This window comes from Apium graveolens, chromosome 6, assembly GCF_009905375.1.
Source record: "Apium graveolens cultivar Ventura chromosome 6, ASM990537v1, whole genome shotgun sequence".
NCBI lineage: Eukaryota > Viridiplantae > Streptophyta > Magnoliopsida > Apiales > Apiaceae > Apium > Apium graveolens.
Window position 1 is genome coordinate 87110154 of NC_133652.1, and position 23582 is coordinate 87133735.

General features: G+C 37.6%; 2 protein-coding genes and 1 non-coding gene across 3 annotated transcripts; all 3 read left to right on the forward strand.

Moving 5' to 3' along the window:
* Positions 1-2339: 2339 nt before the first annotated feature.
* Positions 2340-5519, forward strand: LOC141667796 (pentatricopeptide repeat-containing protein At2g46050, mitochondrial). Its single transcript, XM_074474418.1, has 2 exons — positions 2340-4451; positions 4868-5519. The coding sequence occupies exon 1, from the start codon at positions 2364-2366 to the stop codon at positions 4344-4346; it is 1983 nt and encodes a 660-aa protein (XP_074330519.1). The 5' UTR covers positions 2340-2363; the 3' UTR covers positions 4347-4451; positions 4868-5519.
* A 257-nt stretch (positions 5520-5776) lies between these two features.
* LOC141666960 (calmodulin-binding receptor-like cytoplasmic kinase 2) lies at positions 5777-8971 on the forward strand. Its single transcript, XM_074473224.1, has 6 exons — positions 5777-6205; positions 7080-7324; positions 7410-7578; positions 7731-7820; positions 7911-8212; positions 8461-8971. Exons 1-6 carry the CDS (start codon positions 5971-5973, stop codon positions 8722-8724), a joined length of 1305 nt encoding a protein of 434 aa, XP_074329325.1. The 5' UTR covers positions 5777-5970; the 3' UTR covers positions 8725-8971.
* Positions 8972-21579: 12608 nt separating this feature from the next.
* LOC141669754 (small nucleolar RNA R71) lies at positions 21580-21686 on the forward strand. The gene has a single exon (XR_012554015.1). It is a non-coding gene; the product is annotated as a small nucleolar RNA R71 (small nucleolar RNA).
* Positions 21687-23582: the final 1896 nt, after the last annotated feature.

A 23582-nucleotide genomic window follows, 5' to 3' on the forward strand; every position in this document is an offset into this window, starting at 1 on the left:
TGTGATGTCATGTCTAATAATGATTTGTGTTTAGTTTTCAGATCTTGACTAACAGGACAAATCAGGACTTAACTGGAAATCAGTACTTATACTGAAGTTAGAACTTAAGATATCAGGACTTAAGTTATCAGAACTTAAGATATCAGAAGATATTCATCAGAAAATAATATCAGGACTTAAGAAGACTTTCAGATAAGGAAGGCGGCTGATTGAAGGGAAAGAAGATCAAGACTAAAACAAGAAGAGATATGTATGGAGAAGAATTCTATGAAGAATAGAAGACTTGGAGGAAAAGATAACTAATTGATATATTTTAGGATACAGAATTATATTCGATATCAATTATAAATTATCTTGTAACTGTGTAGTATATAAACACAGCATAGGGTTTACACTATAAGTGTTATCATTATCGAGAATATTATTCATTGTAACCCTAGCAGCTCTCGTGATATTTGTTCATCACTGAGAAAGAACGGTTCCATTGCAATACTGTTTTATTAATAAGATTATTCTTTGTTACATACTTGTGTTCTTAATTCGATTTGATTGTATTATACACTGTATTCAACCCCCTTCTACAGTATGTGTGACCTAACATAACTTGTTGATATCTCTGAGATCTCTATATGCAGAAATGACTTGTCGATATCTCCAATCTTCACATCTTCATTTGACTTGTCGATATCTCTGAGACTTCTCTGTAAGTTATTTTGGACTTCTCGATAAGTCATTCTGGAGTTCTCGAATGACTTCTCTATATGATTTGATCTGTGACTTGTAGATATCTTGACTTTGAACATTTTTTTCTAAACCAGATTTATTCAACTCCAAGCTTCTTCACCTTTTCTCTGAGGTATGATCTTTTTGATCTTCTTCCAGAGTTTATACTTAGGTTTGAGACTGTTCATAGAAAAATATTTCAGTCTGATCTTTAACATTTTTACAGACTCAAGTAATACAATACAAAATATAGATTTAGGCTTTTTGGGGTTTTAGATTGATGGATTTAAATTGGGTCAAGGGTGATGATTTTACATTTACCAGTCTTATTAATGTTTGTCTAGGATGGGGATCCTATGAATTTGGTAGGTTGATTTACGGAGTTATTCTTAAACAAGGTTTTGAAATAGATGTAGTTATTGCTAGTGCACTAATTGATATGTATGTAAAGAATGATGTTATGTATGATGCTCAGAAAGTTTTTCAGGCTATAAAATTTAGAAGTTTGATATCTTGGACAACTTCAATTGTTGGTTATGAAAGGCATGTGGTGGGAAATTGGCTGCCATGTTGCTTGTGCAAATGTTAGGAGAAGGATTTAATCCTGATAAATTAATAAGTAGCCTAGAGAGTTACATATCTTTTCTATTTAAAGAGATATTAAAACATACTAATATAATTGATTCTTCCATTATAATTGTGAATCAATATTCCAACACTCCCTCTTGATTCGAAATTATAAAATTAATTTAGAAATTAAAAAGATGGCAGCCAAAAGAGGTGGATCGATTCCCTTTATAACCATGGTGTACTTCTTAGTTCTTACCATAAATATGGAACACTTTTTTCCATAAACATGATTCACTTCTCACCACAAACATGGAGCACTCGATGCGCTTAATGAAAAGGAACTCTCTAGATTAAGAAAATTCTCTCCACAAACATGGAGCACTTATCTCCATAAACGTGAGGTTAACGCATACGGTTTCGAATCCGACCCGAAATTCATTCCATTCCGACTCGAACCCGAGCCCGACCCGAAACCCGTGTTAATTTGTAAATAATATTTTACATATACATGTCTATGTCTATGTAGTTGTATTATTATAATATTTAACATAATATATTACCAATATTAATATTAATAATGATTATACCCTTACAAATTATTGCATTAAAGTCTAACATTACTGAACTATTATCATTAAACATGTTTTCAATAACAGGGTTCGAAACAAGTATGTTATAAGGCAAGATTGTTATCTTGTTTCACCAACAATTTCATTCTTAGAAGTGTGATCCATTAACTTCTCTAAATCTATAAATCAACCGTAATAATTTCAATATCGTCGTACCTAAGACCCCTTTCCTCGAATCATATCATAATAATCCTTAACTAGAGTTTGTGGTCAAGATGCAGTTTGGTAGAGATTTATAAATCTGAACCCGAACCGAACCGAACAAAACCCGATGGGTTTGGATTTTTTCAGGTTCGGATTTGGCAAAGAAATTTGGATTCATGTTTGGTTTTTGCTAAACAGATTTCGACCGGCCCGATTGCCATTCCCGGTCTTGGGACAATATGAGACAAATTCTTCTTCAAACCGTCTCAAAAATCTGAGCCGTTGAAATCAGTCTTCATGTTGATCACTTACCGCTCCCACTCAATCCTCACCGTCCATTTCAAAAATTCGTTACTTCTTGCCGCAAATTTTCACAGAACTCTGTATAAAACCCGCAAAAGTAGTACTAAAAAAGATGATCAATTGAGTAGAGTCGGTGCTTCAATGGAAATTTCCGACCCGCCCCATTTTACTAACCCTTATTATATTCAATCTTTTTACTCAAATTCATTAAAATTGTGCGCAAAAAAGGGGTTTCTTGCACATGGAAAACAATTACATGCATCAATGATAAAGTTTGGATTTTTTCATAATGTGTTATGGTTACAAAATCAAATCTTGAATCTTTATATTAAGTGTAAACAAGTGGATGCTGCTAGTAAGGTGTTTGATGAAATTCATGTGAGAAATGTTGTGACTTGGAATACAATGATTTCTGGTTTAGTTGGGTGTGGTAGGATATTTTGTGACTTGGGTTTTTGTTATTTTACGAGAATGTTGATAGGAAGGTTAGTTCCGGATAGCACGACTTTTACGGGGTTGCTTAAGTTGTGTATTGAAGTTAATGATATTGAGATTGGTAGGCAGTTAAATTCTTTGGTGATTAAGGTTGGCTTGTCTAAAGATTGTTTTGTTGGTAGTGTTCTTGTTGATTTATATGCCAAATTTGGGGAGGTTGAAGATGCGAGAAAGGTTTTCGATTTTTGTTTGGATAGAGATTTAGTTTTGTGGAATGTGATGGTCTCTTGCTATACGTTGAACGGGTTGGGAGGAGAGGCTTTTCGGGTGTTTAAATTGATGGATTTAAATGGGGTCAAAGGTGATGATTTTACATTTACCAGTCTTATTAATGCTTGTTCTAGTTGGGGACCGCGTGAATTGGGTAGGCTGATTCATGGAGTTGTTCTTAAAAATGGATTTGATATGGATGTAGTGATTGCTAGTGCAGTAGTTGATATGTATGTAAAGAATGATGTTATGTATGATGCTCGGAAAGTTTTTCAGGCTATGAAATTTAAAAATTTGATATCTTGGACCACTTTAATTGTTGGTTATGGAAGGCATGGGGATGGCAAAGAGGCTACCATGTTGCTCGTGCAGATGTTAGGAGAAGGTTTTAATCCTGATGAACTAACATTAGCAAGTGTACTTAGCTCATGTGGTAATCTGTCTCTTTCTGGAGAAATTGTTCAAATTCATGCTTATGCAATAAAAACTGCTATTTCGGCTTTTCTATCAGTTGGAAACGCTTTAATAAATGCATATAGCAAAAGTGGTAACATTGCCAGTGCATTTCTATCTTTTAACTTAATTATAGAGCCTGATCTTGTATCATGGACTTCAATGATAGGAGCATGTGCATTTCATGGTCTATCAGGAGCAGGTATTCAACTTTTTGAGAAGATGCTATCACATAAGATTAGGCCAGACAGAGTTGCTTTTTTGGAAGTTCTTTCTGCCTGTTGTCATGGGGGATTAGTATGTGAAGGGTTCCACTACTTTGAGTTGATGACTGATGCTTATGAAGTTGTGCCAGACTTGGATCACTATACTTGCCTCATTGACCTCCTAGGGCGAGGTGGCCTTCTAATCGAGGCCTTTAACGTATTGCTTTCGATGCCAATACAACCTGGATCAGATACCTTGGGAGCATTTATTGGGGCTTGTAAAGTCTACGGAAATGTAGATTTAGCACAATGGGCAGTAGAACAGCTTGTTACTTTGGAGCCACATATGTCAGTTAATTATACTCTCATGTCAAATTTGTATGCTTCTGCAGAATGTTGGAACGATGTAAGTAGGGTTCGTAAGATAATGAGAGATAATTGTCACTATAAAGTTCCGGGTTGTAGTTGGATTGAGATTGCTGGTCAGGTTCATACATTTATATCAAGTGACAAAATACATCCACAAATACTAGAGACGAATGCTACCCTGGTATTATTGTTTAGTCTAATGAAGGACAAAGAAGGCGTGCCCTGTGTTGACCTCTTGCACTGAGAATAGCTGTGCTCTGATTTCAATTGACTCAATGTATTTGACTTAAAAATATAATTTTATTTATGAAAATATCCCGGGGCATATTGATCGATCTCTCTGTTTTCGGTGAGAACTGTAACTCATGCATTTTCTTAGCTTACTATGGTTTACTGTCATTCCTGTATCTGAAAATTCTCATAAAGTGAAAGTGTAGATTAACATAACTTATAACTATATATATATCACAGACTATCCATAATAATTCCCATGTTTTACAAGGCAAACTTCAATATCATGCCATCTCTTCTTGCTTAAAACTTTTAGTCATGGGGGGAGATATATATGGAACAAGAGTCCTGTTAATAAAACATACTACCAGTTTGCCATTTCAGATTGTTTCTGCAAAATGGAGAAAATGATAGTGTGATGAGTTTCTTTCTTGTTTAACTACAAGTCTATATATGTTGTTCCCAATGTAAATAGTAAGTGCTCATATTTTTTTTTTAATTCAGTTATTTTTTTGATCATTGATAATTTGTCAGGTTGCTGGATCTTTCTCACCAAAATGGGCAGCTTATGATTGCCATTTTGATGTATGATGGACATCAGTGCATGCTGTCGAGGATTTATTTCCAACAAGCACAGTATGTTTTGAAGTAGACTGTAAGTATTTTCAACCAACTGATGATTTTGACACATTTAGACAAGACAATGTAACTACAAGGTAAATAATCTCAGTGAAATGAACCTCATTTACAGCAACAGCAATGAATATATGTCCCTTTGCATTAATGCTCAAGCTTGCGGGTGAGTTATAATTCATGTCTCCGTCACTTAGCTGGAAAACATGCATCAGTGGTTGACTTGTTTACAAAACTATTAAATTGCTCTAGTTAGATGATCTTTTAACCTTTTTCAAAAATTGATTTTAGTCCAATCAAAGTCATCTTTATTAAAGTGTAGTTACTTCCAAATTTTAGTTTAATCATATATACCAACCTTGGGTGACCATTTAACCTTTTAGTCATAATAGATCCATCAAAATCAAGGCACCATAATTAGAAAGACAGCAGTTAGAGGTGTATTAGCAACAATAATAGAGTAAAAAAAATATGTTTAGCTCTCCACCATTGTTTTCTTGAGTAAAGTTTTTGGATTAAGGATCAAGAAGAGTGTCTGTATGTATATGTAAAAACACACATATGTATAGTTTACTGCTTTATCTTCACATATATAGATATTAACCTTTTAATTTGCTTTTATATTTTTAAAAGAAAAAAGTAGGAGTCTATGTTGATTTCATCAGGAACGATAATTTTAATATAAAAACAGACAACAATATTAAATATCTGATGTAATAAAAACTGTAAGATATCAGTAACATATAGAAATAGTGATTTCATCAAAACAAATACCATTGACCTTATTAATGAAGAAGTCAAGTTCCAATATATAGGAGCCTGTTCCAAGTTGGCGCCAGCCCCACCTGCTGCTGAACACACGTTACTCTAGCAATGACTCCACCAAATAAAAATCAAGAACTTGAATAATCTAAAGAATTATATTCAGCAGAAAGTTAAAGACTTTACAAGTCTATATTCACAAATATATATCTTTCTGTGAGCATTCTCTGCAGAACCATTCAATGAAAAGTACTAGCAAGTTTTCAGGTGGCCGGAGCACTCCTTCGCAAACACCGGACCGTGTGAGTAACACCTCAAGCTCTGCCTACTCTTCTTCATCTTCCTCCCACAGATCAAATTCTAGGAGAAACCCAGTAAAAGTTGCTGCTAAATCTGTTAAAGGAGTTTTTGTGGCTTGTTTTACTCCACCAGAGCCGGAAAATACCAGGGATTTTTCCGTGTTTGATACCCCTTCTGGTAATCTTGTTTGCTCAGAGTTCAAATGAGCACACACACACACAGAGTAGATATAGAAAGAGAATACAGAGTTATATATATAAAGCACTCACACAGTCAGTGGGGTTTTATCTGTTGCTTTGGTGGTTTGTTTGCGTTTCATACTTGGGTTGATGCCTCATGAGAGGGGGGAGGGGGGGTACTTATGTGCCTTAACTAGTTTATGCTTTAATTTTTTCTGAATTTTTTTAATCAAATTATTGATTTGTCTGGTAGTCAGTATTTCTTTTTCTTTAATTAGGTTCCAGAGACTTTTAAACCTGTGACAGATGAATTTAGATTTCATAGCTCGAAGTTATATTTTTTTTGTTCTTCAGAGTTTAAAACTTTTTAATCTTTCCAATCCTATAATTTCTTGGTGTTCCAAGTAAAAATTTGCTCAATGATTTCTTACCTGTTGATATCACAATGAGAACTGTCTCATATGTAGCGGATCATTTTCGGACACGTTTATGCTTCATTTTTGTCAGTCAATCATTGACCTGATTGTAAAAGTGACAATCTCTTATCGTCCTAATTCCTTCCGCTCTCATTTTTCTCCTTTCTATACTGATTGTGAGATATCTACAGTTAAGACAGCAATAAAGTATGTATTTGTTCTGTGTGATAACATCTAATCAACCATGTTGCAAGAGGTCAGGTTCTTTCTGATGGCGTTAAAAAGTTTGGGTTAAAACTAGAAATATGGAACTGAAAGGGGATTGTATTAACTTAAACTAATCTTCCTTAACCATTTTGGTCATCTAATAATGAGCACGCCAATCATCCTTTTTTCTTGGTTTAGAAAGTGAGTTTGAGGAGTAGTTGATCTTATTTATTTTTGACTTATTCCTAGTTGTTTCCGATGGTTCTCGTGCTGGTAGTGAGAAGAGAAATCGTAATTCTAGCAGTTTATATGGCAGTTCAAATGATTCAGCACGGATGAGGGATCCAGGGACTACTAAGTTTACTATTGCAGAAATATTAAAGGCAACTAAGAATTTTTCCCCTAATCTCAAAATTGGACAAGGTGGTTTTGGAACAGTCTATAAAGGTCGACTTGAAGATGGAACCTTTGTTGCTGTCAAAAGAGCTAAAAAGGTTGGATTTGTTATTAGTATTATTATTTGCTGAAGTTACAGAAAATATGGAGGTTTGTTACTTACTATGTTCGCATACTGGCCAGAGTGTGTATGATAAACATTTGGGAGCGGAATTCCAGAGTGAAATTAAAACTCTAACAGAAGTGGGGCATCTGAATTTGGTCAAGTTTTATGGGTACCTAGTGCATGAAGATGAAAAGCTTGTTGTGGTGGAATATGTTCCCAATGGAACCCTTAGGGAACACCTAGAATGTAAGTACTCTCTTGCTCATTATTTGGTGGATGTTTGTGAGTGTTTGTTTCTTTTTCCGTTCTATTGTCTGTGGTGGGTGTGGGGGATCAGAGGTGGGTGTTTCACAGTTTTTACTTGTGCATAACTAAAAATGTTTTCTGCATCAATACAGGTATGCATGGCACTGTTCTTGACTTTGCAGCACGGTTGGATGTTGCTATAGACGTGGCCCATGCTGTTACTTATCTTCACATGTATAGTGGTATGTGTTATCCAGAAATTATAAGTATATTTCAATGATGTTCTCTACAGCTTTTGGATACTTACAAAAGAGTTACGTTGCTGCAAATAGATCATCCCATCATCCACAGAGATATCAAGTCTTCCAATATTCTCCTCTCAGAAAAATTCCGAGCTAAGGTGGCCGACTTTGGCTTTGCCAGGATGGTAACTGATGGTGAATCAGATGCCACCCATATATCTACCCAGGTTAAAGGAACTGCTGGATATCTTGACCCTGAATATCTGACAACTTACCAGCTTACCGAGAAGAGTGACGTTTACTCATTTGGCGTGTTACTTGTGGAATTAGTGACAGGCAGGCGGCCTATTGAAGCAAAACGAGAACTGAAGGAGAGGATAACTGCTAAATGGGTATGATTACTCTTTAAAACATTGGGTCATTTTAGTTTTTCATATCAAAAGAGCTCAAACCTCATTTTGTAATTATAAACGGGGGTTCATCAGTGGCAAGTCCAAATCCACATACTACCAATTTTAAGTAGTCTTTAAATTAACGCATTCTGCTTTCTCTTCTAGTAATATACTGCATAAACCTAATCTTTATAGTCAAGACTTAATTTATTGTCTTTATATTTGATTTTATTTCATTATTTTCTTAGGCCATGAGGAAGTTTGCCGAAGGAGATGCAATATTAGTTCTGGATCCGAGACTGGAAAGATCTCCTGCAAATAATTTTGCTCTAGAAAAAATTCTTGAACTAGCATTACAGTGTTTGGCACCTCATAGGAAAAACCGTCCAAGGATGAGAAGGTGCGCAGAAATTTTGTGGAATATCCGGAAAGATTACAGAGAACTGTTAGGCTTTGACACCCCTTCACTCTCTTCTCATTCCCAAAGAAGTAACTCAGTAAGCGAGGGATAGCAAACGTTACTATTGATGAAATTCATCTTCTCGTGATTGCACTTGTATTAAAAGAACCAAGAAGAGATCTGCTGACATGGGAAATGTATAGCAGAACTTGTATTGTCAGATGCTAAGGATGCAGCCTAGGAAGAGTGACATGTGATTTGGCTTTGAAGTACACAAGTAAAAGTGTGAAATTTATTGTCAATGCATAATTACTATATTTGTTCCTTTTTTATTGTATTTGGTTATTTTTGGAGGGCTATTTTTTTAGAAAAGCCAGTAGATTATTTTACCATGTTCTGCTATACATTTGGAACTGAAGAAAATCTAATTCTAGTTCTACACAAGGCAATTCAAATTATACATTTAACAAGATATTTAATATACAGCTGATACAATTTTTGGGAGCTACAACGAAAGCTGATAAAACTCTTGTCAGTTGCAAAGACTTTAATTGTATATTTGTGTAATTAGGTTAATTGGATCTTGAACTCGCAGAGAGATCTTGTGTAATAGATTTAGCACTGCAAAGTTGCAACACATCCTGCAAACCAGTTTATAAATCAAGTATGGGAGTGAGCGTGATTTTTGATCTACCTGTGCCAAATTCCGTAGCTTTAATTGTTTTCCACTTCCCAGCATATCTCAGTGGAAACGCCTTAATATTTTCTTGATCACGCAATGAACCCATATCTTGAAACTATAAGAATAAAAGGAGAAACGTTGTTAGCGATTCTCTGCATATCAACCATGTAGGACCACTTCCATATATACTGGCTATACTGGGGACGCCTATGCTTGTCAGTATACGTCTTCTCATATCTGATTACTTTTCGAATTCTTCCAACTCATTTCACTTGGTGCACGAAGAAGTCTAAAATCACACTAGCAATCTTATAAGATTCTTTCAGAATGTATGAAGGGAAAGTCTTGATATATATGAAACTGGAGAGGAAGGGCAAGTTTTTTAGGCATAAAGGAAAAAACATTCATGAAGGCTACTACTATCTGTACATGCATGCTGATTATCTACTTGTGCAGGCAGTATGACATTCATATTTAAGAAATGATATGGTCACTTGCAGCGGCAGAATATTTGAAGAGGCCACAGGAGGAAGAAAAGTGTCCTAAAATCGTTTAAGTCAATCAGCCACTCCCACAATTAGACCTGCAGCCACAACTGCTTTCCTGTAACAAGAATAATATTGGATGGCCTTTTAATTTTGAGCACAGTCAAAGCGACTCATCGATAGTAAGTAATCAGTCACATGAACTAAAACCTGGTGGCTCGTACTTCAGCCATGAAAACTGTAAGAAAATGCAAAAACTTGGTGTAATATCCTCCATATAGAACTTAAACAGTAGAAGCCAAGTACACAAAAGTGCCCGCCTCCATTTTAAGTAAAAGCTAGAAATCCATCGACTAATTGTGCTCTTCAACCATTGAGATAGTTAGGAATCAGAAATCACTAATAAATAATTCTGCAACAAACAACCCCTAAACGTAAAAGAAGAAAAGGAAAAAAAAAAAGGAAAGAAAGGAAGGAAGATCTGCAGGAGGCATCAGTCAAAATCAAGCCAGTACAAGCAAAAGCATTGTGTTTCTTTCTCAAGGTTAATTCTCAAGTTAAAGATTAGTGAGCATTCTGGCGCGCGAATGTAGAGGCAGGTTATAATAGAATAGGACTCCTTGCAGCCCTTGTTAACTGGCCTCCGTCTCACTGTCACAAAAATTTTTTTGGCAACTCTAGCATTGCTGTTACTTAATCAGCCAGCAGCACGTACAAACGCAGGCGAGATCGGTGTTACAAGAATCACATTAGGTGACCTCTTGAATGTTGAGCACCGTGGTCAGTTGAAGTTGATAAATGTAAGTAACCTTACTAGCCTCGGTTGAAATTGCTGTTAAAGAAAAAGTGCTATTAGAAAATAGAAATTGCTGTTAAAGAAAAAGTGCTATTAGAAAAAATTGTAGACTGATTGGTAAATTTTATATCAATTTTATATCAAATCTGCTGTTAGAACGAAAATCATATATATATATGTGTGTGTTTTGTAATTAAATAATTTGTATAAGTATTGTTTAGCACTCTGAGACATATTAAGATAAACAACTAGTTTTTGTTATTATTTATATTTAACTATTGAGATTTATTCATCACTAACAAATTTAAAAAACAAAAAGATGAACACTTTACCAAAATTAATGTTGTTCAGCTTGATAAAGTAAATTACAATAAAAAATTCTAATAAACTACGCCACCATCAAACTGTAAGCAATTTGATTTTGAAGCAGGTCCACCTCACTTGTTCAATTGTTTGTTTGGATTTGGTCCATTGATGTTGGTATATGATCCCGTTGTACAAGACATGCCTGAACAATAACAAGATCAAGTCAAATTGATAGCCCTAAGTAAGTTGTATGGTAATCTAAGTTGGCATTTGGTATTGTATAGTATTTTTCTGTAAACAGTCTCAAACTTAAGAATAAACTCTGAAAGAAAATCATAAAGATCATGCCTCAGAGAAAGTGTGAAGAAGTTTGGAGTTGAATAAATTTTTTTTAAGAAAAACATTCTAAGTCAAGAAATCTAAAAGTCACTCATCAAGTCATATAGAGAAGTCATTCGAGAACTTCAGAATGACTTATCGAGAAGTCAAGATAAGCTTATAGAGAACTCAGAGATATCGACAAGCCAAAATGAAGATGTGAAGATTAGAGATATCGACAAGTCATTTCTGCATTTGAGAACTCAGAGATATCGACAAGCCAAAATGAAGATGTGAAGATTGGAGATATCGACAAGTCAAACTCTCATTAGAGATCTCAGAGATATCGATAAATCCATATGCAAATAGAGATTTCGGAGATATCGACAAGTCTTTTCTTCATGCAGAAATTCGGAAATCTCGACAAGCCAAATTCTCTTATAGAGAACTCAGAGACTTCGAAAAGTCAAAACAACTATAGAGTAATAAGAGATCTCAATAAGTCATTATACTTATCGAGATGTCGAGTTCTCTATATAACAAACTGGAGATCTCGATATAAAACTCAAGTACATAATGCAGACCAGTTAAATATCCAAGATTATCAATCAACAAAAAAATCAATCACTAATTTGAAAAGTCTACAAAAAGCAGCTTGAAGAGTACAAGATCAAAGGCCAAGATTAACTTACAAAGTAAAAGTAAAGTCACGGACATACACGATTTGCAAAGACACACTAAGCCAAAAATAGAAAGTTTTAGTTAACTTAAAGTAGGGTTTATTATTGCATGTTGTGTAAAACATGTGTTTACTGTTCTATAAAGTAAACACTAAATGCTTTGTTTTAGAAGTAACAAAATAGATCCAAAAATCTTGTAACTCTCTCAAGAAAGATACTGAGTTCTTGATCAACAAAGAATCCAGAAATTTGTAAAAAGAAATATTTGATTTTAATATAAAATTAAGTGAGTTTTGAAAGATAGGTGTTTATGTGCATGTTTTATTTTATTATTCATGTTAAAACATATTATCTCTACAAGCTAGACTATTTTGTTTACCACTTCCATAATAGTTCAAAAAGCTTAAAAATAATCTAAAACATATTCACCACCCCTATATGTGTTGTATTCATTACCTAACAAGTGGTATCAAAGAAAAATCTGAAAGCAAACAGATTAAAGATCTTGGAAGAATGAATACTCAGAAGCTCAGCAGTATCAAAATCCCTACCTTTGATAGATCTAAATACACACTATGGAAAAAAATATGATGTTGTTCATCAAGATGGCCAATCCATTATACATTCAAATCCTCAAGAATGGGCCTTTCACTCCCATGGTAAGAGTTGAGGAATCTACAAATGAAGACATGGTCATTCCTATACATTATACTCCTAAAGATCTTTCAAAATATACTGATCCTGGAAAAGAAAAAGTCTCTCTGGATAGTGTCTTGCAGCTGATCTTAATAGTGTCACTTGACAATGTAATGTACAATAACATTGTCAATTGTGACATAGCCAAACAGATTTGGAGAAAATAGAGATCATATGTGAAGGAACAGAGGAAGCTAGGTCAAACCAAATGAGGATTCTGGTTTCTCAGTATGAGGGGTTTATGGCTAAACCAAAAGAAGGAATTACTGAAGTTTTTAAAAGGTTAAATAAATTGATAAATGACTTGCAACTACATGATAAATATTATGAAGTTGAGGAGGTTAACCTAAAATTCCCGCTAGCTCTTCCTGACCATCTTGAACAGAAAATATCAACTATTAGAGAAGGAAGAGGTTTAAGCAGAATGACTTTGAAAGTTCTATATGGAATCTTGAAAACTTATGAACTTGAAATGCTGCAAAGAAAATCATTGAGAGCACACCATGGTCATGTTATTGATGGTTCAAATGTTTTGATTGTGAATGACAGAGAAGAAAGTGAAGATGAGCAAGATGATCAAGTTTCGGTTGTTCAAGCTATGGAACAGAAGGACAAAGGACCTCAGAAGCAAGTTATATTGGAGCTGGAGGAAGATGAATATTACACCTTGGATGAGCTAGATGAAATGGACCAATCCATAACTTACTTGGCTAGGAAACTTTCCAACATAAGAGTCAAGAAGCCAAGGTTTTTCAAAGGCAAGGGACAATCTTCCAACAACAATAATTGGAAACCAAAAGCTTAGTACAATTCAGCTATCAAAGGTGGCTACAAACAGGGTATGTGGACATATCAAAGATAACTAGCATCCATTGTTACAACGAAATAAAGAATCACAAGAAACTATACTTCCTCTTCGTTGCGATGTGCTAAAACGGTCTTCTTCCTTATCTCCTTGCTCCTCGATTAATACCACAATTCAACACACGTGAAACGTCTCTGAAAACTACTTATATAGGAGTCCCACAAAACCCAGCTATCTCAGAAGTCGGAAGCTCAATAGAATTAGGAGTCTAAAAATAATTATTTTAATTTACGTCCCTGAGCAGCCGCTCAGCAATCCTGAGCGGGCGCCCAGCTTCCTGAGCGGTCGCTCAGCAGAGCTGAGCGGGCACTCAAAACCTTTCTGGAAAATTCTTTGTTTTGCTCCCGTTCTTCGCTGCATTATGCTCCTAACTTCCCACTTGTCATGCCAAACACATACTAAGGCTTATTCTTGATGAAATCTCTCCACAAACGCAAGTAATACCCTGAAATGCACAAATACTAGAAAAAACGCATCAAATACACAAAATACTTGATTTCAAGACATCAATTCAATCCATTATAAGACGTTCTAAGTGGTATAAAATGCCACTTATCACACCCCCAAACTTAAATTGATGTTTATCTTCAAGCGTCACAGACTCAAAAACAAAACAAAAACATGCATGAATGCAATCTATATGAAATGCAGCGATCTCCCTCACTATGACCAAACCAACCAACTTACGACATCTCAACAAATGCAATTAGGCGAATAAAGATCAATCAAATCATGCAAACTAACATACAGCCAGAAACGTGGTGTGTGCAAATGCCTAACATATATGCTTCGAAACTAGATCAATTATCATAACTCGACTATCCTCAAGGCAATCACATGATTATACGAAGAATAAATTTCTAGGCACAAAATGACTTATAACACTTCAAGATTACTGGAGCTTATTACGGAATCATGCTTTTTATTTAACACACAAACAAATATTTATTTGACCGTGCAATGAGTGAGGTCCACAAAAGACTTATGCAATGGCACCCATTTAGTGAGCGTTAGGTTAGCGGATCCCAGACTACAAAAGCCTTAGGTCACTAGGCACAAAGTCCCCTAAGAACTTAATAACTCGAATACCAAAGAGCCCACTCATGATCAATTATGCATTAACTCTTTATTTTTTTCTTTTCTTTTTTTTTTCTTTCTTTCTTTTTTTTCTATATTTTTTTTTCTAAATTTCTGAGCAAGTGCGTTTCGCTCCATCTTGCTCAACCCTAGACTACTCGCATAAAAATACGAGCCGACTACTAGCCATTTGACGCCTAGCCACACTTAGCAATGAATTCCAATTTTTTTTACTCCATTTCTTTCTTTTCATGCCTTTTATCACTAAGAACCTATTATAAATTCTAAGCATAATCAATAGATTAACCTCAAAAACCATCAAACCATGACAACAATCTAGTCCTTAAGCATTCTCTAAGACTTGGTGAATTACAAGTGTTTCTAGCATGCACGTCTGCTTACAAGACTCAACATCACTCTAACGCTATCACTACACTCACATCAACATCACAAATCAATTGGTAAAGCAACGCAAAAGGGATCATGGTAAATGCATGAGCTAAATGACATGATAAATAAAGCGATAAAATAAAATAAAAAAACTATATGACAAAAATATGCAATTATATGAACTAAACTATCATGAATATGCAACTATATGACACACACACAAAAAATATTCCTTAACTACCATCCCCAAACTTAAAATCTTCATTGTCCCCAGTGAAGGTAGTAGAAAGGAACACAGGGTATACATACTCGGAGAAATCATTATCACCCTCAGAGGGTGGAGTATCAAGAGGCGGATACGCAGAGTCCTCACCAAAAACGGGCCACTGAATGTTAGCTCCAAGGCCTCTAAAAGCAGTCCCAAGTGCAAGGATGAGCTCCTGAGCAAACCTGCTCTGCATCTCATACATAGCATCCATCCTCCTCGACAGCCTCCTATACTGGGCATCAGCCATCCCAACACCCTCCAGAGCTCTAGAAGAGCCTGCCTCATCACACCCCAATCTCGCCATGGTAGCATCAGCAGCTGGACATCCTCCTGGAAGACGATAACCCAACCCATGCTCCTCGGGCTCTCCACCAGTCCACTCCTGCATCGCATTCAGAGTCCCGGAATCAATAGGAGCGGCCAGCAGCTGCAACTGCTCGTGAGAAGGCCACTGAACTCCCACTGCTCAGCAAAGCTTTGTAACAGTAGATGCATAAGGGATGTTCATGTGCTTCTCTCCCCTCAAAAACTTCAGAATTCCTTGGTAGATGAACTCACCAAGGTCCACATAGTACTCCTCATTCAAAATACCCCATAACAACTATGCTCGCTCAGCTGTAATCTCATGTGCATGTGAAGTAGGCAGAATATTAGCACAAATAAAGGCATTCCATGCACGGGCATACCTATTCATCGTAATCGCCGGAAAATGACGATACTCATTAGTCCCAATCTTGAACATCCAAATCGTGCCCGGCCGACAGAGAGTAGCACAGATCAAATCCAAGTCAAAATCTTCAGCATTCTTCTCATTCCAATTCTCCTCCGTGGGATTCCTCTATCGTTGCCCAATCACACGGCGAATCGCCTCAGGATGATAATCCACTGTTAGCCCACGCACAACAGAAAACCCATTCTTTTCAGCCTTTGCGTTTGCATAGAACTCGCGAACCACGCTCATCGGAACCGCCTCCGGCGACTCACAGAAAGAAATCCAACCTTTTTCAGCAATCATTGGCAACAACTCACCATCCCTCCCCGATGGTAAGAATCCACTCTCCTTCAAAATCGGCTTACCCAGAAGCCTAGTATACTCCTCCTCAGTAGCCCTATCAAACAAACGAGGCCTCGCAGCAGTATCCCTAGAAGAATCAACAGTAGGAACAGTGTTGCTGCTATCAATCGTCCTGGATCTCTTGGGTGCCATTGAAACTGAGAAAAAGTGCTTAAGATTTGTGTTTTTGAATATGATAGAGAGTTTAAGGTTGAAAGTGTATGGGGGAGTATATGGAATAGTTGTATGTATATATAGGGTAAAGATTAGGGTTAAAATTTGATTAGGAGTGGGGTTGAGGGTTAAAAACGTGGGTTTATGGGAAAAGGATTCGTGGGTAGTGGGTTTGTGTTTGTATTTTTGTATTTTCTGATTTTTTTGTGTTTTTTATTAGGCTAAAAAAAATTCAGGCAGTCGGGCCCTGAGCGGTCGCTCAGCAAAGCTGAGCGGGCGCCCAGCTTGCTGAGCGGGCGCTCAGGGACCTTCTGGAAAAAAAAATTCTTGGCCTGGTTTTTCAGATTTTTTTATGGTTTTGGATAGGTTACTGAATTGTAAGGGTTCCTATAGTCACAAATTATGGGTTGCCTCCCAAGAAGTGCTTCTTTTTCGTCATTAGCTTGACGTAGGGTACCTCGCTCAAGTTGACAATAAAACGGCACTAACCACTTCCCGATTTTCCATGTCCCCATAGTAATGCTTCAAACGCTGACCATTAACCTTGAATGCTTGGTCCAAATTATTCTCAAAAATCTCCACCGCTCCATGTGGAAACACAGTTTTGACAATAAAAGGTCCAGACCACCTTGATTTCAACTTTCCAGGAAAAAGTCGGAGACGAGAGTTGAATAAAAGAACTTGCTGCCCCGGCACAAATGACTTAGGATATAGCTTCATGTCATGCCACCTTTTCACTTTTTCCTTGTACATTTTGTTGTTCTCGTACGCTTGGAGTCGAAATTCATCAAGTTCATTTAGCTGAAGCATTCGCTTCTATCCATCTGCATCTAGATCAAGGTTCAACTTCTTCAACACCCAATAGGTTTTATGCTCAAGCTCCGCAGGTAAATGACATCCTTTACCATAAACAAGTTGAAACGGGGACATCCCAAGTGGAGTCTTGTATGTTGTTCTGTAAGCCCAAACAGCTTCATCGAGCTTTAAAGACCAATATTTCCTTGACGGACAAACAACCTTCTCTAAAATGCGCTTGATCTCTCTATTAGACACTTCTGCTTGACCATTCGTTTGCGGATGATAGGCAGTAGTGACACGATGATTCACATTGTAGCGCTACATCATAGAAGTGAACTTACGGTTGCAGAAATGCGACCCCTCATCACTTATGATTACTCGTGGCGTTCCAAACCTTGTGAAAATCTGCTTATGAAGAAAATTCAACACTATCTTTGCATCATTCGTCGGTAGAGCCTTGACTTCTACCCATTTTGAGACATAATCGACTGCCAGCAAGATGTACTGATTATTGCAAGATGAGACAAATGGTCCCATGAAATCGATTCCCCAAATATCAAAGACCTCGACTTCAAGCATCACATTTAACGGCATCTCATCCTTCCTCGTAAGATTCCCCACTCTTTGGCAACGATCACACCTTAAAACGAACTGATGAGCATCCTTAAACAAAGTAGGCCAGAAAAAACCTGCTTACAGAATACGAGCTGCCGTCTTCTCACCACTATAATGTCCACCATAAACTGTGGAGTGGCAGTCTCGTAATATCCCCTTCATCTCACAGAATGGGATACATCTCCTGATGATCTGGTCAGCTCCTTGTCTAAACAAATACGGTTCATCCCACATATACCACTTCACCTCATGCAGAAACTTCTTCTTTTGAGCTGTACTCATATTAGGAGGCATTATATTACTGACAAGATAGTTCATAATATCTGCGAACCATGGCTCTTCCTCCTGAACTGCGAACAACTGCTCATCCGGAAAAGATTCATTGATCAATGTCTTATCATGTGAAGTAGAATCGGGATTCTCTAATGTAGAGAGATGGTCAGCTACTTGATTCTCAGTACCTTTTCGATCCTTGATCTCTAACTCAAATTCATGTAGCAAGAGCACCCAACGAATAAGTCTAGGCTTCGAATCCTTCTTGGAAACCAAATAGCGAATGGCCGCATGATCAGTGAATACTGTCACCTTTATCCCAAACAAATAAGATCGAAATTTTTCGAAACCAAAGACTATAGCTAAGAGCTCCTTCTCAGTAGTGGTGTAGTTCATTTGAGCTCCATTTAAAGTCTTACTAGCATAGTATACCACATGAAAGAGATTATTCTTGCGATGCCCAAGAACTGCACCCACCGCATAATCACTCGCATCATACATCATCTCAAAAGGCTTTGTCCAATCAAGTGTCGTAATAACTGGTGCAGTTATCAAACTCTTCTTGAGAGTCTCGAATGCCGTCAAGCATTCATCATCGAATTTGAAAGGCACATCCTTCTCGAGCAAGTTACACAACGGCTTTGATATCTTCGAGAAGTCCTTGATGAAACGCCGATAAAAACCCGCATGACCAAGAAAACTACGGATTCCTTTCACAGAAATAGGTGGTGGAAGATTTTCAATGACTCCCATATTGGCTTTGTCCACCTCGAGACCCTTGCTAGATACCTTATGCCCAAGAATAATGCCTTCACGCACCATAAAGTGACATTTTTCCCAATTGAGCACCAAATTAGTTTCCACACACCTTTTGAGCACCGCACGAAGATTGTTCAAACATTCATCATGCGAATGTCCAAAAACGGAGAAGTGGTCCATGAACACTTCGATATTGTTTCCAATCATATCAGAGAATATAGCCATCATACATCTCTGAAAAGTGGCAGGTCTCCACATAAGTCAAACGAAACTCTACGAAAAGCAAACGTGCCAAATGGACAAGTGAAGGTAGTCTTTTCTTGATCGTCTGGTGCAATACATATCTGATTATACCCTGAATAGCCATCCAGAAGACAATAATACTCATGACCGACCAACCTGTCAACCATCTGATCAATAAATGGAAGAGGGAAGTGATCCTTTCTCGTGGCCTCGTTTAACTTTCTGTAGTCCATGCATACCCTCCATCCTGTGACTGTTCGAATGGGGATGAGCTCGTTCTTCTCATTTGCTACCACTGTAATACCTCCTTTCTTAGGTACACATTGCACGGGGCTCACCCAAGAACTGTCAGAAATAGGATATATGATTCCTGCATCCATCCACTTCAGAATTTCTTTCTTCACCACTTCTTTCATGATAGGATTAAGTCTTCGTTGTTGCTCAACCGTCGGCTTACTACCTTTCTCTAGCAGAATTTTATGCATACAATACGAAGGGCTGATCCCTTTTATGTCTACTATAGTCCATCCAATAGCCGATTTGAATTCTCTCAAGATCCTCAAGAGTTTGTCCTCCTCGCTACCTGAAAGGTCAGATGCAATAATAAATGGTAAAGTAGATGCATCACCTAAAAAAGCATACCTCAAGTGTTCAGGCAATGGTTTAAGCTCCAAAGTAGGTGCTTCCTCAATAGATGTTTTGAGCTTTCCCTTCAACATTCTTGAGGTCAGAAGTACCAAGAGATTCAAACGACATGTCTAGCTTTCGCCTCCAAGGAGAAGCATTTAGATATTGTAGTTGCGCATTGCCATCCTCATCATCACTGTCAAATTCCCCCACTAAGGCTTTCTCTAAGGCATCAGACCTTAGCATATGATCAAGTTCTGAAGTTACCGCAGAATCAATCAAATCCACCTTTAAGCACTCCTCGTCTTCTGTAGGGAATTTCATCGCTTTGAATACATTGAATGTCACATCCTGATCCTGCACCCGTATAGTAAGTTCACCTTTCTGCACATCTATCAAGGTATGACCTGTAGCCAAAAAGGTCTCCCCAAGATTATGGGAATCTTCTTATCTTCCTCGAAATCCCGAATGACAAAGTCTGCAGGAAAGAAGAGCTTATCCACCTTTACTAGCACATCATCCACTATGCCTGGTGGGTATGTAATAGAACGATCAGCCAATTGTAGAGACATGTAGGTGGGCTTTGGATCAGGCAAATTCAACTTTTTGAAGATAGACAACGACATCAGATTGATGCTTTCTCCCGAATCACACATGCATTTGTCAAACGACAACTTGCCAATGATGCAATGAATGGTGAAGCTACTTGGATCTTTAAGCTTTGGAGGTAATTTTTGTTGCAGCACAACACTGCACTCTTCCGTTAGAGCAACGGTCTCAAGGTCATCCAGTTTCACCTTCCTTGAAAGAATACTCTTCATAAATTTCACATAACTAGGCATTTACTCCAGAGCCTCAACAAAAGGTATGTTGATGTGAAGTTTCTTGAACACCTTCACAAAGCTTTTGTTATTGCAATCTCTTAGGGAAATGTGGTGGATGATAGAGCTGTTTCTCCCCTGTATTACCCTCAGGCAGAGTGTGTTCAACAGTAGTCTTCCTTGGTTCCGCCGCTTTCTCCTTTTGCTTAACTTCTTCATCACCAACTTCAGCTTCTCCGTCTTTTGCTTTTTCAGTATCAACAACTTTTCCAGACCTTAAGGTAATAGCCTTGACTTGCTCTTTAGCGTCCTTTCTGCCTGGCACTTCAGTATCACTGGAAAGTGTGCCAGGTTGACGATTGAGCACTGCATTGGCTATTTGACCGATTTGATTCTCCAAGGTCTTGATAGAAACAGCCTGACTTTTGCACAACAGTTTGAGTTCCTCGAAATCAGCACTAGAAGGTGGAGCTGCACCTCCTTGTTGAGGATATGACTGCATTTGAGCATAATGTTGTGGTTGCTGAAATCCAGGTGGATTAAACTGTTTACTTACGCCTTGCTGATATGGTTGCTGAATAGCATTTTGATTATTGCTCCAGCTGAAATTGGGATAATTTTTATTGTTGGGATGATAGGTAGCTGGCACAGGCTGCTGTGGTCGCTGATAATTGTTCACATACTGAACATATTCATTAACAAGGGAACACTGATTCGTAGCATGAGAACCTGCACAAAGCTCACAGACCATAGCTATCTGATTGACTCCATAGGTGGCTAAAGAATCTACCTTCATACACAGCGCTTGGAGTTGCGCTGCAATAGCTGTAGCTGCATCAACTTCCAGAATACCTGCTACCTTCCCAGGCATCATCCTTTGAGTTGGGTTTTGATGCTCATTTGCAGCCATAGTTTTAATAAGATTATAAGCCTCAGTATAACTTTTGGCCCACAAGGCGCCTCCAGCTGCTGCATCGAGCATGGGCCGAGATTGGGCCCCCAAACCATTATAGAAACCAGTGATCACCATCCAATCAGGCAAACCATGATGTGAACACTTTCTTAACATCTCCTTGTAGCGCTCCCAAGCTTCGCACATAGATTCTGTAGGCTGCTGCGCAAACTGAGTAAGAGCACTCCTCATAGCTGCAGTCTTCGCCATTGGATAAAACTTTACCAGAAACTTTTGTGCAAGATCTTGCCAAGTAGTGATGGACCCAGCTGGTTCAGAATGTAACCAGTCCTTAGCTTTATTACTCAGAGAGAATGGGAAAAGCCTCAGCTTGATAGCCTCATCAGTCACACCATTATATTTGAAAGTACTACAGATCTCGACAAAATTTCTGATGTGCATATCGGGATCTTCAGTAGCAGCACCTCCAAAAGAAACATAATTCTGCACCAACTGAATAGTGCCCGGCTTGATTTCAAAAGTGTTAGCCTGAATAGCCGGATGAAGGATGCTTGACTGAATGTCATCAATTTTAGGACGAGAAAAGTCCATAAGAGCTGGATCTGCCGGAACTATACGATCACCCATGATTACTGGTTCTTTCTGCTCACTCTCGTTATCTGAATCTTCAAAATCTATCTTCTCCGGAATATCAAGAACTTCGTCCATCTCCTCAGCCGTATCTAAAGTCCTATTGCGAGTACGAGAACATGTTTGCATAAACGCTCGCTAAAGTACCTGAAACACAACTGGAAACAATAAGTAACACGTCTTAATCAATGAGTCCTAATGACCACTGATGGTAAGTGCATAAACTAAACAAATACGCCGAGTCCCCGGCAGCGGCGCCAAAAACTTGTTAGGGTGGAAACACGCGCTAATAATACACGCAAGTATACGCGTTCGCAAGTAATATAGAATACTTTCTAGTTCGTTCCCACAGAGACTCAGACTAATTATGTTCAATTAACACTTACTCACCAATGTATAATTACTTCTCAATGTTAAGACAATAACACATAAAATTGATTAACTAGAATTAACTACGAAAATTAAACACTTAATTGACACTTGAATTAACAATATTAAACACACATGAGATCATAACTTCATTACTACTTCCTTCAATAGCTATTGTTATTACCCTTAGCATATAACGGTGATGATATTAATCGAACAACACGAAACTGATAAAAGACAACTTTCATTGTACTAATACCATTCTACCAAGCATCCACAATTAAGACAGAAGTTGAATAGGCATCAATTATATTGAGACCCTGTATGTCTACAGAATTTGACAACATAACGATTTAAGCACAAGTTATTCCTTTTGATTACACATGGCAAGTAAAACGGTTAGAGTTACCCACTAATCATGCATACACATACATGAACCTATGCTAGCATGCCAAGTTCTAAACCTCAAGATCCACCGTCGCTTCACAAGAGATTAACACCCTATCTTATATATTTGTGACACACATAAGACGAATAAGCACAACCAATACTAGATATCATACAATCATCACACACTAAGGTATTAAACATCTAACTAAAGAATTCCATAGCAAATCTGTTACGACCCCATGATCACGATTAGCCCATGATTGAACTCATCGTCACCATGGGTTCATATGAAAACATGATAAAAAAACACACGAGAATAACTAAATAAACTACTTATATTAAACCAGAGTACGTCACAAGAGTAAATAGGTTCAAAGTAAAGAAAACTAGCATCCACTGTTACAACGAAATAAAGAATCACAAGAAACTATGCTTTCTCTTCGTTGCGATGTGCTAAAATGGTCTTCTTCCTTATCTCCTTGCTCCTCGATTAATACCATGTTTCAACACACGTGAAACGTATCTGAAAACTACTTATATGTGAGTCCCACAAAACCCAGCTATCTCAGAAGTCGGAAGCTCAACAGAATTAGGAGTCTAAAAATAATTATTTTAATTTACATCCCTGAGCGGGCGCCCGGCTTCCTGAGCGGTCGCTCAGCAGAGCTGAGCGGGCGCCAGAACCTTTCTGGAAAATTCTTTGTTTTGCTCCCGTTCTTCGCTGCATTCTGCTCCTAACTT

Bases quoted from the DNA above. Each gene is read 5' to 3' on its own strand.
- LOC141667796 (XM_074474418.1), top strand. From the start codon at position 2,364: ATGTTGATCACTTACCGCTCCCACTCAATCCTCACCGTCCATTTCAAA.
- LOC141666960 (XM_074473224.1), top strand. From the start codon at position 5,971: ATGAAAAGTACTAGCAAGTTTTCAGGTGGCCGGAGCACTCCTTCGCAA. The intron at 6,206-7,079 runs GTAATCTTGTTT...ACTTATTCCTAG, and splicing joins CGTGTTTGATACCCCTTCTG to TTGTTTCCGATGGTTCTCGT. The intron at 8,213-8,460 runs GTATGATTACTC...TTATTTTCTTAG, and splicing joins AGAGGATAACTGCTAAATGG to GCCATGAGGAAGTTTGCCGA.